We start from the raw sequence: 14,565 nt of genomic DNA, 5'->3' as shown, positions 1-14,565 counted from the left end.
TCCATAGGTAGGCCTCAGCTCCAGTGGTCCCTGTCTTCCTCTTTCCCTTACTGTATGTCTGGTGTGAATGGGAATTGTGTTTTAATTTGTTAATAAAACTATTTGTATTTGGATGAAACCACGTCTCATGCTCTCTCAGTTAACAGACCTGAGTGCCTGTTCATCTGTAATTAGTTCAAACATTTCCCTGGGTGAGATTCCCAGGGTGGCGTAGTCACAGTGTTCACGGGTTTACACCCCCTACAGACATGACAGACATGGTATATAATTAAGGCTACCTATTTCCTACCCATTAAGGCCAGATATCATTATGGGCATGCTTACATTCCCTCGAGCTATTTGATCAAGGAAAAGCATAGGCTACTCAACGCTTATCTACCCCTTAGCCATACCCACATGCATTTCATAAAAATAAGTGAATATACATTCCTGTTTTCACACAGCTTCCCTGTCAGAAAAGATTCATTAAAAAAAAAAAAACTAAATATGAGGTAAGGAGATAAGGCTTCATTGACATTGGGTTCCGCTACCCTCAGTCTCCACGTCAGACAGGCAGGCAGGACTTCAAAGCACCCAGCCCAGTTGTGGTGGGTTTCTTTGGCTTGTGTGATGGTGAGTGGGGATGAACAGAGGACTAAACTACCAGTGCCTCGATATAGTAAATATAACCTCTCCTGTGGGGGAATTATTCAATTGACACACAGACAGGGAGGGGTTTAAAGGGTTTTGCAGCAGTGTGCTGCATTAATTCAAAATAGATAATTATGACAATCAGTGTGAATGGAGAAAACATATCCAGCTCCACTGTTATGAATATGAAGTTTTAATAGAAAAGACAGGAAATATTTTAACAAATAATGTAGCAATGTTACCATGAAGCCTTCTTTTACAAACATTTAAATATGTATGAGTTCATTTGTAGATGAAAAAGCAATGGATCCTAGAAAAAGGTTAATAAAGTTATATCAGAGATTTTTCTAGAAAGACATTCGAAGATTGTCCACGCATCCCAGCAGGCACTCCTATTGATATAATTTTAAATGTTCCTATGACGATTGAGGGTGTGGTCTACACACTTTATCACACTTTCTCTCTACTGTCCTTCAGATGACACTTTTAGCTCTCTGGTCTCAAGATTTTGGTATGGATTTGACACTCGCTTGGGGGTCTACTCTTGGGTATGTACACTCCTCTTCAATATGTGCCAGACATGGAGTTAATCAATATAAGCTCTTACGCTGTGTATATTGGACGAAGTCTCAATTATCATGTGTTAATCCTAATACAGTACTAACACACTATGCGACAGATGTCGGCAGCACCATGGTGCACTTTTGCGTATGTTCTGGACATGTCCCTCCTGACGTGTTTTGCAGACACCACTGGAGCCAAGCCCACTCACGGCCCTATTTGAGGTACCAAACACCATCAAGCTATCCAGCTCAAAATCAGACTTTGTTGCATTTCTTTTTCTTATTGCAAGACATTTCATTTTATCACTGTAGAGCCCACCACCCACCCTCACATACGCTTAAGGGATGTGTTAATGTTTTCAAAGCTTGAAAAGATGCTGTACATAATGCAAGGCTCTAAATTCAATAAGCAATGGTAGCCCTTCCTTTTGTATGTTGAAACACTCAACCTGCAACCCCCAGATCCTTCATGAGTTGACTTTGCAATAACTTGGTAATACTTGATTTCCATGACAATACTAGTGTACAGTAGCTCATCAACGTCTGCATTTATCTCTGATTGTGTTGGAGACCTCTTTGGAGGCACTATACGCATGATGTGAGACCTTTTTGTTTGTTTCTTTGTTTGCCCCCCCCTGTTTCTTTTCTCAGTTTCAGTTCACTCTTCTCTATATTTGTTGATTAGCACAGCCTGGGAGGGGTGGGGAAAGGGTATGAGAAAAAAAAAAACTCTGAAAACAATCAGTTTTACCTAGCCCGAGTTGCTACAGCCAACAGTTATAATCAATCCCAATTCTCTGTCTTGGTATCTACCCCTTTCCCTTAGTTTTGTGCGTTCATGTGAGAGGAAGGGGTAGGCTATCCCAAATCTCTTTTGGATCAAGGGGTAGGGCTAAGGGGAAGGGGTAGATACCATAGATATTACAAAAGCTAGATACTGCATTGGGCTCCTGAACGTACGTTGCCATCATGGTGGGGGCAACGATCACTGGAGGCCAATGGAGAAACAGGTGTCTGATTGGAAATCAGACAGGTGTCTCTGATTGCCAGCAAGTGTTGCCCATAGACAGTAAGGTGTTAGCTCCCAGCAATATGGCGGCCGCGTTCACGTATGCCACCTAATAGGAATCGACGGACAATGCAGTATCTAGCTTTCTAATATCTATGGTAGATACCCCTTAAAAGTATATCCGCAAGCTTACTTGAAACCGAGGGGTAAGAGAAATACCCAACATACACCACTCACACCAGAAAAACAAGCACACCGAGAGACTCATTAATGTAAAATTGTGGCATTAATAAGGATTCTAAAATTAAAACGATAATTGTTTTATGTTGCATTCGAACTTCTGTTCTTTATAGGGAAGTTTTCAAAAATCGCTATTTTGTTCACATTAACAGCACATCGTTATTGCCGATTTGCACGAAAGTCACGCATTTCACATATTTCCATGTCTGACTCTGACTGCGAAATGGCAGCATACCATGTCCGAAATTGATGCAAAATATTAAAATAATCGCATTGGACTCTGTGTGTACACTTTTGAGTGTGAATTTTCCCCCCACATTTTCACACCGTCATTTTGAATCGTATCTGGTGTGTACGGGCCTTTATATTGATAAGTGGAACCAGCCTCTTTAGATGTCCAAAAATGCTTCAAGAAACACCTCACCTCATCTTATGAGTTGAAGGAGGACTAAAATCTAACACTCTATCGTAAACAAACAGACAGGAATTCCATCCTTCATGGACATTCATATCACCCAGTGCTACTTAAAAAGAGTTTACCCATCTCACAGTTCAGCCGGATCAGACGTATTTGCAGCACAGACAAAGACTACAACTTGCAAGTTGAGGAGACCACCCAACCTAAGGAACATGCTGGTGAGGGCCCATCATCCCCCACAGACTGGACACTTCTTGCGTAAAATACCTAGTGGGAACTACAGATGTGGCAGTTGTACTCGGTGTAATTTCATACAAAACCAAGAATTTTAATCATCCTCGTACAGGAAAATTGTTTCATATCAAAGGCACCATATATTGCACGAACAATGCAATCTACATGCTCAGATGCCCGTGCGGGTTAGTTAACATCGGCAAAACAAGGCCTCTCAAAACGAGGATTTCAGAACACCGATCAAACATCCGCAACCACAACACTAGAAGCCTAGTCGCATTACACTTCACACAGGCCTCTCACAATGTATCATCACTGAAATATATAGGAATTAAACAAATAAAACCACGAGTCGTGGGGGTGATATCAATGTGATCCTTTTAAAGAAAGAAGCATACTGGATTTATATGTCAAACATACTCTCTCCATATGGTCTAAACGAGGATTTTGACCTTAGGCCATTTCTGTAGTAACTGCCACGAGTAATGATTGAACTATGTGAGGTATAGGCCTGAGAAGTTATGCTTAGCCTGTTACTGTTTTGTCATGTGTGCTCTGTCTTCTGGGTTGAAATTCCTGTCCATCAGCCTAAACATTAGTTAGCTATGTCCGTCAAACCCAGGGGTGTCAAACTCATATCAGGCAGTGGGCCGGACATGCTGTCATATACCGCTATTTTCCTTTTAAAATGCTCTCCTTCCAAGTCAGTTTTTTCTGCTACTTCCTTCTTGAGGATGGTTTAATCATTTTATCATATCATAGAGACATCGCTTATTATGCATTATGCAAAACAACTGGATGTGAATATTTGTTTCTCTAATTTTCTCTTCCTAACCAAAACATCTGGGGGGCCGGGCCTTATGTTTGACACCCCTGGTCAAACCAGACCCTTCATGTTTTTTGTATATAGGGGACGTTTGTATCTTGTATATAAGTATATAGTTTTTGTATGAGGGTAGATTTCTGTATTGTCATTTGGGGGGGTTTACTTGTGTATACATAGAGACATGTCTATTTTTATATAATTATATATTCATGTATTTATATATGTATATATTGAGATTTTTGTGCAATATATTGTATCCAGAAGTGCAATATGAAGATGTAGGTTTGATTTGATCTGCAACTGAATTGTATGTGCAATACACTATCTATTTTTTGATGTATTTAAAATTCATATGTAATCCCGTCTTTTGCCCAAACCTTTTGCATTTCTAAAGAATGCCTTTTGCAGTTACAAGGCCAAGATTTCAGAACAAAGCTGCAGAGGTCTGCCACATACTACCCCCACAAATGAAATTCCTAACCCCCCAGGGTGCCAGTCCAAACTAATTATCATACAGTATTGGTTACCTCTGAAATCACTGTCTCTGTAAATATGTGTTGTGAGAATAATACATTCATGTTTGGTCTTGAATCTGTGCATAGTTGTAGACTAAGAACTACACTGTAGCATAAAGTTATGATATCCACCTGGGCCACACCCATCCTCCTCAGACAACAAAGGCTCTGATGAGTCGGGAGTAGCCCAAGTGAATGATAAAAGTGGAGGCCCTTGTCTTCCTCGGTCTCTTCTCTTTTTTTGACTCTTGGTCTTGACTCTGAACCGCTTCTCTTGGTCTTTTCTTGGACTGGCCAGGCATGGCATGGCATACTACGAGAATTGAAGTATACGATTAGTAGGCAAATGAACAATTTACTTAGTGCCAAATAAATTGTTCATTTGCCTACCAATTGTATACTTCAATTCTCGTAGCATGCCATGCTATGCTCTTCCATAGCTGATAAAGTAGTTACTTGGTAATTGAATGGTGATACAAATTATTAATTAAATGGAGTCAGATTAAAAGAGTTTGTATTAATATCATTGCCATTTAACTCTTCACTCTATTTGTCCACAAGTGCACTTTCAAGTGAGGATAGCCCGACGTGTCTCAATGTTTCCGAGGCTATTTCTCACCTTTCACATACATGTGACGTGCTAGTCTGGAGTGGAACCATCCAACTATGTAGATATGTGTAACAAGTGATCGATGACACAGGAGGTAGATGCAGGTTTCTTTTATTTTGAAGTCACACCAGTCAACTTACAGCAGTAGTAAAGCCAAGAGTACCAAAAATAACAACACAACTACAGTCCAAACTGTTTAGAAAACAAACCACAGGACAGGGCTTCGCACTGTGTAGCATTACAAATGCTGCTCAAAGAAGAATTGAAACAAAGGAGTTTAAGTACCAAAACATGTGATGACTACAACCAATAGGGAGTCCCAGAGTTCAGGTGCTGCTCGTTAGGGTGACAAGGAAAAAACAAGGAAATCATTCAATCAATAAGTGGGTGATGAGAACCTAATTGGGGCTACAGCTGTTTGAGTAGGCCCAGGAGTCGTCACATTATGAAACATTTTGATGTGATACCAATTCATGCAACGGACTCATTTTGGCAGAGACCACACTGCTTTTGTTCGTCAATAATTGATTAATCATCTCTAAATATGAGCACATTGTTAGGAGGCTACCAGGATATACTAAGAAGTGACTGTAAATAGTATTTTTAACACTGCAATTATTCACTTTTAAATCAAACTGCTGGCAGGCCTCCCAACCTCACATCTGAACTGCCACATGCCATCTACACTACTGCTTAATTACTCAAATTTAAACTTTCGTCATTATTGCCGAACTTAAGAATTGTTAAAAATACTGGTCAAAATAAGCATGTTAATTTAAATGAAATACAAAAACATTGTTTAAAGAAACTAAGCAGGATGCCTTTGGTGTTCTTCAAGAGGATAAACTTGTAACACAGCAAGTATGTTCTATTATGAAATAGCCTACTACTGTAATAAAGTTTTTCTTTTTATATCAAGAAGCATTGGTTCAGTCTCTTAGAGAAACAACAATGTTAGACAGAAGCAATCTAATGTCATTGCATATACCTTAAAATAGCTAGATGTACCACATAGCAGTACAACATAAGACTGCCGCTCAGTCCTGTACATCCTCTCCGCGAAAATAAATCATGCTTGTCAATTTGTTGCCATCTCCTACTCCATCCCTTAGTTTTGCAACTTTTGTGTGTGCTTGTATGTGCATGCCTGTGTGTGTGTGCATGTGCACGTGCGTGCCTGTGTGTATGTGTGCGTGTTTGTGTGAGTGTGCGCTTGCCTGTGTGTGTGTTTATATGTTTGTTTGTGTGTGTGTGTGTATGTGTGTGTGTGGCCCCCGAAGATTTTTCCATAAAAGTCTAGTGGGGCTACATGACCACCAACTTTCATGTGCCCCGGTGTTTCTGTGTCCTTGGAATCGTTGACCAAAAATTCAGTTAGTTGATGACGGGGAAAAAAACAACTTTGACAATCCCTATATGACTGCTACGCGGCGGTCATAATTATCTTGCCTGATAAATCAATTATAGGCCTGATCATAACATCAAGAATTGATATTAGCTTGATATTGAATGACCAGTGACCACATATGGAATATTAATGTAGCTTTAATATACTTATACTGATGGAAAAGTCTATTTACTTGTACAGAATACTTACTTGTAACCAGAGACTGATCTTTGAGAGGCTGCATGACAGATTTTCATTTCATTTCATTTTTTCACGTAGAAAAACAAATGTACCTCCGCGCTACTGCGGGTCACATCTAGCGCATCAACGGGAGAGGACCGAATCCAGTGTGAGAGAGAGAGAGTTCACCGGAGCGACAAAGATGTTGAATTATAGCAGTGTTTCTCAAACTTTTTTTCTGGGGACCCACTTTTTAAAAATGATATACTATCGCGACCCAACTCGTGACTGTGGTAGTTAGTTTTTATTATTCAGGTGCCAACATAAGGACTAACGTTTTGACTCTGACGAAGACGTGACACACGTCAAAACGTTATCCTTATGTTGGCACCTGAAAAATAAAAACTACTATAATTCAACATCTTTGTCGCTTCAGTGAACTCTCTCTATTTCATTTTTTCACTTAGCACATTTTTTTCACTTAGACTTTTTCCACTTATTCTAATATTACCCTTCCGGTAAACTTATTAGACTGAGGATATACTTTAAGTATCACGAAGATGAGAAATTGGGCGCCAGTGGCTCAGGACAAAATACTTAACCCCAAAAGTGCCCCGATGTGCCGGTTGGTGCCATGCATGGCAGCCTACACCATTGGTAAACCTAAACGTTTACTACTGGTACACCTCAAAAATACTTAACTTATACTAAAATGAACTAAAAGTTGTGCTAAAAGTATATAACTAGTATCTTCACTAGTTTACTTACAGTATAGTTTTCAGTACTTACGAGTTTACTATTATAAACTGAAAGTGAGCCAATTTAGTCCGAAGTAACATAGTACATACAAGTGTACCACAAGTACATTTATACTAAATAAACTTACTACCTAAAGTAAACATTGGAATTATACTTCAACAGCACTTCAGTTTTCTTGATAAAATGAACTTTAAAGTATACCTTTTTTTGAAGGGGAGGTCTGTATGCTTTCAGGTTTACATATCCAATACAGTAGTTGAATTGTCACTTACATAAGCAGAGACAAATTCTGTAGGCAATGAAAGGCTGGCAATTGTCCTTCTTTTAGGATTTTTATCTCAGACTGAATAGCCATATTAAAGCAGCACCATATTAAAGCAGCATTTCGGTGTCCCGGGAATCGTTGATCAAAAATTCAGGAAGTTGATGACGGGGAAAAAAACAACTTTGACAATATATGACTGCTACGCGGCCATAATACGCGGTCATAATTATCTGGCCTGATAAATCAATTACTCTGGGTCTGATAAATCAATTACTCGGGGTCTGTAACACCCACTAACGTAATAACTTCCCACCAACGTAATAAAAATCTGCACATTTTAAACGTAATAATCCTGCCAACATAATACGTATAAGTAAGTATATATAATAATTATGACCGCCGCGCTTTTTTTTTCTTCTTTTTCGCATGTCCAAATTTCCGTCAAGGATTCCCGGGACACTGTAAGACCGGGGTACACGAAACTTGGTGGGCATGTAACCCCACATGGATAGCATGGAACCTCCTGTTTTCGTTTTGATCTGTAGCCCCCCCGCTGGACTGGACCCCCCGAAAGGAGGGTAGGGCAGACACAGTTTTCTGTGAATATCTCGAGAACCGTAGGGTTTAGGAGGACCATTTTTTTTGTATGTTGATCTCAAAGGGCCATGTCAACCCATTCCATAACCACTCATTTCATGTATAGCGCCACCTAGTTAAACACAAAAAAGTAAAAATGAGGTGTTGTAATCGCAGGTATTTGTGACCTAACATAGTCCAAACTTCACGAAATTGGAAGTGTAGGATCATTATGACACCCTCTGAATGCACGCCAAGTTTCGTGGAATTCCGTTCATGGGAGGCCACACAATAAATTAATTTATGTTATTATACACCAACTGGCCTGTAGGTGGCCGGAGACAGTTTTCTGTGAATATCTCGAGAACCGTAGGGCCTAGGAGGTCCACCTTTTTTTGTATGTTGGTCTTAAAGGGGCATGTCAACCTATCCCATTACCACTTATTTCATGTATAGTGCCACCTAGTTAAAAATTAAAATGCAAAACATTAGGTGTTTTCATCACAATATCTCTGGCTGACATGGTCAAAACTGCACGAAATTGAAAGTGTAGGATCATTATGACACCCTCCGAATGCATGCCAAGTTTCGTGGACTTTCGTTCATGGGGGGCCTTACAATAAAATAATTTATGTGTATATTTAGTGACCGTACACCAACAAGGATTCCCGGGACACTGAAAGACCGGGCTACACGAAACTTGGTGGGCATGTAACCCCACATGGATAGCATGGATCCATCGATTTTCGTTTTGATCTGTAGCCCCCCCGCTGGACTGGACCCCCCGAAAGGAGGGTAGGGCAGACACAGTTTTCTGTGAATATCTTGAGAACCGTAGGGCCTAGGATGACCAATTTTTTGCGTATGTTTGCCTCCAGGGGTCATGTTAACCCATTCCATATGCACACATGTGCATAAACAGATACTGTACACAAGCACAAACACATACATTCACAGTAATCCTACGTATGACACATACTCACACAGTAGACATATATACGCATGCATGCACATGCCACACACACAGGCACATAAACAGGCAAACACACAAGCACATGCACATGCACGCACACACACCCACCCACACACCCCCACACACATAAACATAAACATGTACACGCACACATGCACACAATTCAAGAATTTCTCAGAATTATGAACAGGCAAGATGGGGGTGGGGTTGTATAAAATGTATATTACATGTGAAATCTATGAACTAATCATGTTTTGGTACTTGTTGTCTAGCAGATACCAGTGAGAATTGAGTGTGCAAAATGCAATTAAGTGAGACAGTTAGAATCATATATGCCTTTCAACGTGACTTATTTTTGTGGAAAACATGTGCTGGACTGGGCGGCGGTCATATTTTGTACCGCTCTGCGGTACATCTAGTTAAGTATATAGTAATAATAAGTATATAGTAATAATTTCCCACCAACGTATTAACTTTTGCCTAAAAATATGCTCTAACTGTAATATCTTGCTGTATGCTGATGACACTGTTATTTATTCTGCTAAATGCGATATTAATTTGATCAAGTCTTCATTGCAATCAGATTTTGACAACATTCAAAAGTGGTACGCAGATAATGGGCTCATACTTAACAAGCTGCTGCGGGAGCCAAAGACGGCCTACAGAGAAGGTAACATCATGGCATAATGACAACCTAATGCAGAGCTTTTGCTGGCTTGTTCAGTAAGGTAATAAAATGTCTCCAGCAAAAAAGCGCTGTCACATTGACAACCCTACGGAGGCCCAGTACCTGGGACAACTGGTCCTGACATTCGGCTGGTACTTTGGGAGGAGCTTCAAGTGGTTGATCGAGAATGATGTTGGCTACATCAAATAGTAAGTACATTGCAGAAAACATTAAAGAAAACCAAACAGCATACGTTTCTTAAACTAACCATGACGTGTGTGTTTGTGTGTGTGTGTGTGTGTGTGTTTCAGTGTTCTTGACCGCCACTTGGAGGAGACCCAGGACCCAAAGAGAAAAACTCCCATCAATGACGGGTGGCTGAAGGACAGCCTGATGAGCTATGTGACGCTGTTCCCCCCCGTCTCTTGTCACCTTGAGGTCAATGTGGATCGGGCCATTTACGGCCAGGGGCAGTTCAAGTCCTTCACCTTCTTTGAAATGTGGAGCTGGTACAGCCTGCATAAACGCTACCAGGCTGACCCACAAGCTGGGAGTGAACAAGAAAGAAAGAAGGCGCGGGATGCTCATGCCGCTGTGAAGCAGTGGCTGCTTAAAAAGGAGGGTGACATCACCACCAAGTCCCTCAAGCGCTTCCGGGTGTACATTTTGGAGAAAGAGGTATGCTTGTTGAGTTGTCCTAATTCTCCTAATAACACTGTAACATCTGATGCATAACAGAAAACATAAAGCTGATACCTACCTGTGTTTCACAGAAGTCTCAGTCGGGCGCCGCTCGTCCTGCTGCCACTCCGTCGTCTGCTGCTGCGGCCACTCCGTCTGCTCCTCCTACAGCCACTCCGTCTGCTGCTGCACCTGCTGTCGCTGCTCCATCTTGCGCGTCGTGGTGTGATGATGATGACCTCATGCTGGATGCCCTCGTCACCTTTGAGAGTAGTCAAGGGAAGCCAGCTGACGAGCTGTCCACTAGCCAGCCACAGCCTGCTCCTCCTGCCGCTGCTCCTCCTGCGTCTCCTGAGCCTCCACTCCTCACTGGGAAGCGGGCCAAGAAGTCTGCCAAGAAGAGTCAGAAACAGCAGCCTGCTCCTCCTGCTGCCGCTGCTCCTCCTACTCCTGAGCGTCCACTCCTCGCTGCATCTGAGAAGCGGGCCAAGAAGTCCGCCAAGAGTCAGACACAGAAGACCACACCGGCCTCCAAGTCCGCAAAGAGTCAGACACAGCCGCCGCCGTCGCCCAGTCAGCCTACACCCAAACCGTCCTCCAGGTCCGCAAAGCGTCAGACGCAGCAGCCAGCGCCATCCACCGAGCAGCCTGCGCCCAAACGGCCCTCCAGGTCCGCCAAGAGTCAGACACAGCCGCCGTCGTCGCCCAGTCAGCCTGCGCCCAAACGGCCCTCCAGGACCTCCAAGCGTCAGACGCAGCAGCCAGCGCCATCCTCGCCCAGTCAGCCTGAAGCGCAGCAGCCCGAGACGTCCATCAGCCAGGTTGCTCCTGACGCTCGCCCTGAGCCGCAGCTGTCACCGTCGCCCTCCATCAGCCAGTCTCAGCCTGCCTCTCGGTCTCAGCCTGCCTCTGCCACCACGTTGTCGCAGAGCGACTCTCCTGTAAGTGTAAAAATGACAGTGTGGTGCATGCATCTTACAAAATACCTCAGTCACAATCTAATTATGCACTGTTTATATATATATGCTGTTTGTGTTATGTGTCTTTTAGGTGGAGCTGGAAGGCTGGGTGAGGCTATGGGAGGACCCTAGCGGCATCCCAGCGGCAGCCGTCACCTGGTTGAAGGAGGACAGCGAGCGAGGGCTTTTCACTTCGGTGCAGACCTTCAAGGACATCAGGGGGCAAATCAAGAGGCGGCGGGTCCTGAAGTCGGACCGCATGTGGTTTTACCCACCCGAGCCACCTGGCTACCTCGGCGGCGGCGTTCCCTCTCCTCAGCCCTTTTTCCGGAGCCGCTTGTTCTTCTGGCGCCCTGTTGGCGTGTGGCGGTGCTCCATCAGCTGCCCGCGTGGTGACGCGTGCGCGGGGGCCGGACGCAACACCCATCTGGCCACGGAGAGTTTCGGGCGCCTCCTCCTCCCAGAGAGCTTCCCTGCGAGCGGCTCCTGCGGCACGCCTTTCTCCTGGCGGAGGCCAACAACGTCCAGGATTACCGGAGCCAAATTCTGTCCACGTTTGGCACGGTCCTGAAAATGGACTCCACAAAGAAGGCAAGTTAACCAAGAGTGTGTTGCACGCATACAAGTACTCACAGGAAAAACACCACATCACGCAAACCTAAACTGTACTCGTATTTGTTTGTTTGTTTTGTCGTAGGTGGTGAAGAAGCTCTCTGGGGAGGGCAAGGGCTCGGCCGAGTGGTTCACCAGCATCGGCAACAAACTCTCCCAGATCGTGTCCTTTGTTCTCACCTGCGAGGAGTCCGTGGAGAAGTTGGAGCCCATGTGCCGTGGAGTTATGGAGAGATTCCACCTCGCCAACCAGCCCGTCCCCCAGATCCTTTACATCGACCGGGGATGCTGCAGGGCGCAGGGTCCGACGGCTGTGGAGACCCTCTTCCAGCCTTGGGTGGACAACGGGATGGTGGTGAGGCTGGATATCTTCCACTGGCTCCATCGCTTTGACGCCGCTCTGCGGACAGAGGCTCACTCCAAGTACCCCGCCTTGAAATCCGCGCTGGCCGGGGCGGTGTTGGCCTACAACCGCCAGGACCTGGATCTGCTCATCGCGGCCGTCAGGGCCAGAGACTCGTCCGTCATGGAGGCCGTGTCGGACGAGGATGTGGTCCGACGCTACATCTCGCGGGAGCAGCTAAAGCACCACGTCCGACGGGTCACCCTCGGCGCCCATGAGACGTTTCGCCTCATTCACCTCATCATCGAGGAGCTGAAGGGTCCGGCTGGGCTCGACGAGAGTGGCGTCAGCCTCTTCAAGTCCACTGGTACGACAAAACACACACACACACAAACACACACACGCTCAAAGTCAATTATGTGCTAAATGAATGCATGTTTGTGTGTTTTGTGCTTACAGCTGCCATCAATGAGATGTGGGCCAGCCAGCAGCGACACCTGGAATGCATCCAGGACCCACCAGGCATGAGCATGTACCGTGTTGCCCGCACCACCACCATCAACAAGTGCCTGCGTGGGAGCAACAGCTTGGAGGGGTTCCACCGCTCGCTCCCCCACATGATTCCAGGTGACCTAGAAAACACAACAAATACTTGCAATAGCGCTCATATCAACAATAGCGCTCATATCAGCAATAGCGCTCATATCAGCAATAGCGCTCATATCAACAATAGCGCTCATATCAGCAATAGCGCTCATATCAACAATAGCGCTCATATCAGCAATAGCGCTCATATCAGCCTGTTGTTGTGATGTGCCTGCAGGTCCCCACTGTGCGGCGCGGCCCTACCAGGTGTACTTGGTCAGCGGCATCGCACGGTGGAACGCCGAGAGGAGCTCGGCGGCCGTGTTTGGAGGTCGGCAGAGGTCCAGCGTCTACTCTGCGCCGCTCGTGGACCGCCTCAACGCTCGCTGCCAGCTGCTCTTCGGGGAGGCCGTCGATCAGAATTTCCGGCCCCCGGCCAACGTTCAATCCGACGAGCTGCTCGGGCTCGAATACTTGTTTTGCCAGAGCACGGGGAAGTCTGAGGCTTTCTCCCTCGACGGTCTCGTCGACGATGGCCCGGCCCCCGAGGAGGAGGTGTATCAGCCTGGTGAGGATGATCCCGGCGCCGAGGCAGACGAAGCCTACCAAAGCGACGAGGACCTGGAAGACATAGATGCTGCCCGCATCACGCTGACCAACAACGAGACGGCCACTGTCCATCCGCCAGCCTTTGTGAGTCTCACCGACATGCTGCTGAACCACAAAGACATTTTTATATACACATTTATAGACATATACAGACATTCATATTAGACATTTATTTTAGAAAGAACATTGTTTACATTTCAAGTGACACTCTCTCTCTCTCTCTCTCTCTCTCGCTGTTTTGTAGGAGGACGCCTGCAGTGCCAATCCCCTCCCTGGGTTCCAGGAGCTGGAGGCCTTCTGCTCTACGCTAGTGCAGCTTGGGGGTGCTGACCAGAAGCTCCAGCTCACCACCACAAGCGCAACGCCATCCTCGACGCCTGGAATGCGGTGGAGGAGCACGACAAGCAGCCACAGAAGTACCACCAGCTGTACCGCACGCACTGGGGCAACACTTTGTACTGCCGTACAAAGAGGGATGACCTCGGCGAAGCCGCCCTGATCCAGCGGGTGAAGATGGCCAGGAGGTACGCGCCGGCCCAGCAGGACATCAGCGCGCAGCACAACCGCCTCATGTACGTGCTGGTCAAGCTGCTTTGGTTGAGTGCCCCCCAGTCCTCTCGAACCGGCCCGGAAAAGGCCAGCATCCTCAAGGCCTATGAACTCATACAGCACAGGGTGTTGGTGGACGACCCGGTGCTGTCCAAGGCGGGCATCCCTCTCCTCTCCCCAAGATCAACGTCAAAACGGTCAGGGACTTTATCCGACAGCAAGAGAGGCTGGTCAACTTTCACGCCACCAGGCAACCTTCGGTGGTCTCAAAGACCACCTCCGTATCGTCCACAGAGCTTCCTCCAGCGCCACGGCAACCCGACGTCCTCCCTCCGCCCGACTTCCCGGTGATGGAGTACGTACCAACGGCCAGCA

The 14,565-nt window shown here is 45.5% G+C and overlaps 1 protein-coding gene across 1 annotated transcript; it reads left to right on the top strand.

Moving 5' to 3' along the window:
• The first annotated feature begins 11,751 nt into the window (after window positions 1–11,751).
• On the top strand, window positions 11,752–14,340 carry LOC143126052 (uncharacterized). The gene is made up of 6 exons (XM_076287975.1): window positions 11,752–11,861; window positions 11,957–12,083; window positions 12,190–12,814; window positions 12,907–13,074; window positions 13,271–13,725; window positions 13,886–14,340. Exons 1-6 carry the CDS (start codon window positions 11,752–11,754, stop codon window positions 14,138–14,140), a joined length of 1,740 nt encoding a protein of 579 aa, XP_076144090.1. The 3' UTR covers window positions 14,141–14,340.
• Window positions 14,341–14,565: the final 225 nt, after the last annotated feature.

The sequence above is a fragment of the Alosa pseudoharengus genome, unplaced genomic scaffold, assembly GCF_046254945.1.
Source record: "Alosa pseudoharengus isolate Yale_2024_CS ecotype anadromous, Long Island Sound unplaced genomic scaffold, YU_APseudo_1.1 YU_APseudo_1.1_scf_16, whole genome shotgun sequence".
Taxonomy (NCBI): domain Eukaryota; kingdom Metazoa; phylum Chordata; class Actinopteri; order Clupeiformes; family Clupeidae; genus Alosa; species Alosa pseudoharengus.
The sequence above is the reverse complement of the archived record's forward strand: the minus strand, read 5'-3'. Positions and strand labels throughout refer to the sequence as shown.

Bases quoted from the DNA above. Each gene is read 5' to 3' on its own strand.
- LOC143126052 (XM_076287975.1), top strand. From the start codon at position 11,752: ATGTGGTTTTACCCACCCGAGCCACCTGGCTACCTCGGCGGCGGCGTT. The intron at 12,084-12,189 runs GCAAGTTAACCA...GTTTTGTCGTAG, and splicing joins AAATGGACTCCACAAAGAAG to GTGGTGAAGAAGCTCTCTGG. The intron at 13,726-13,885 runs GTGAGTCTCACC...GCTGTTTTGTAG, and splicing joins CTGTCCATCCGCCAGCCTTT to GAGGACGCCTGCAGTGCCAA.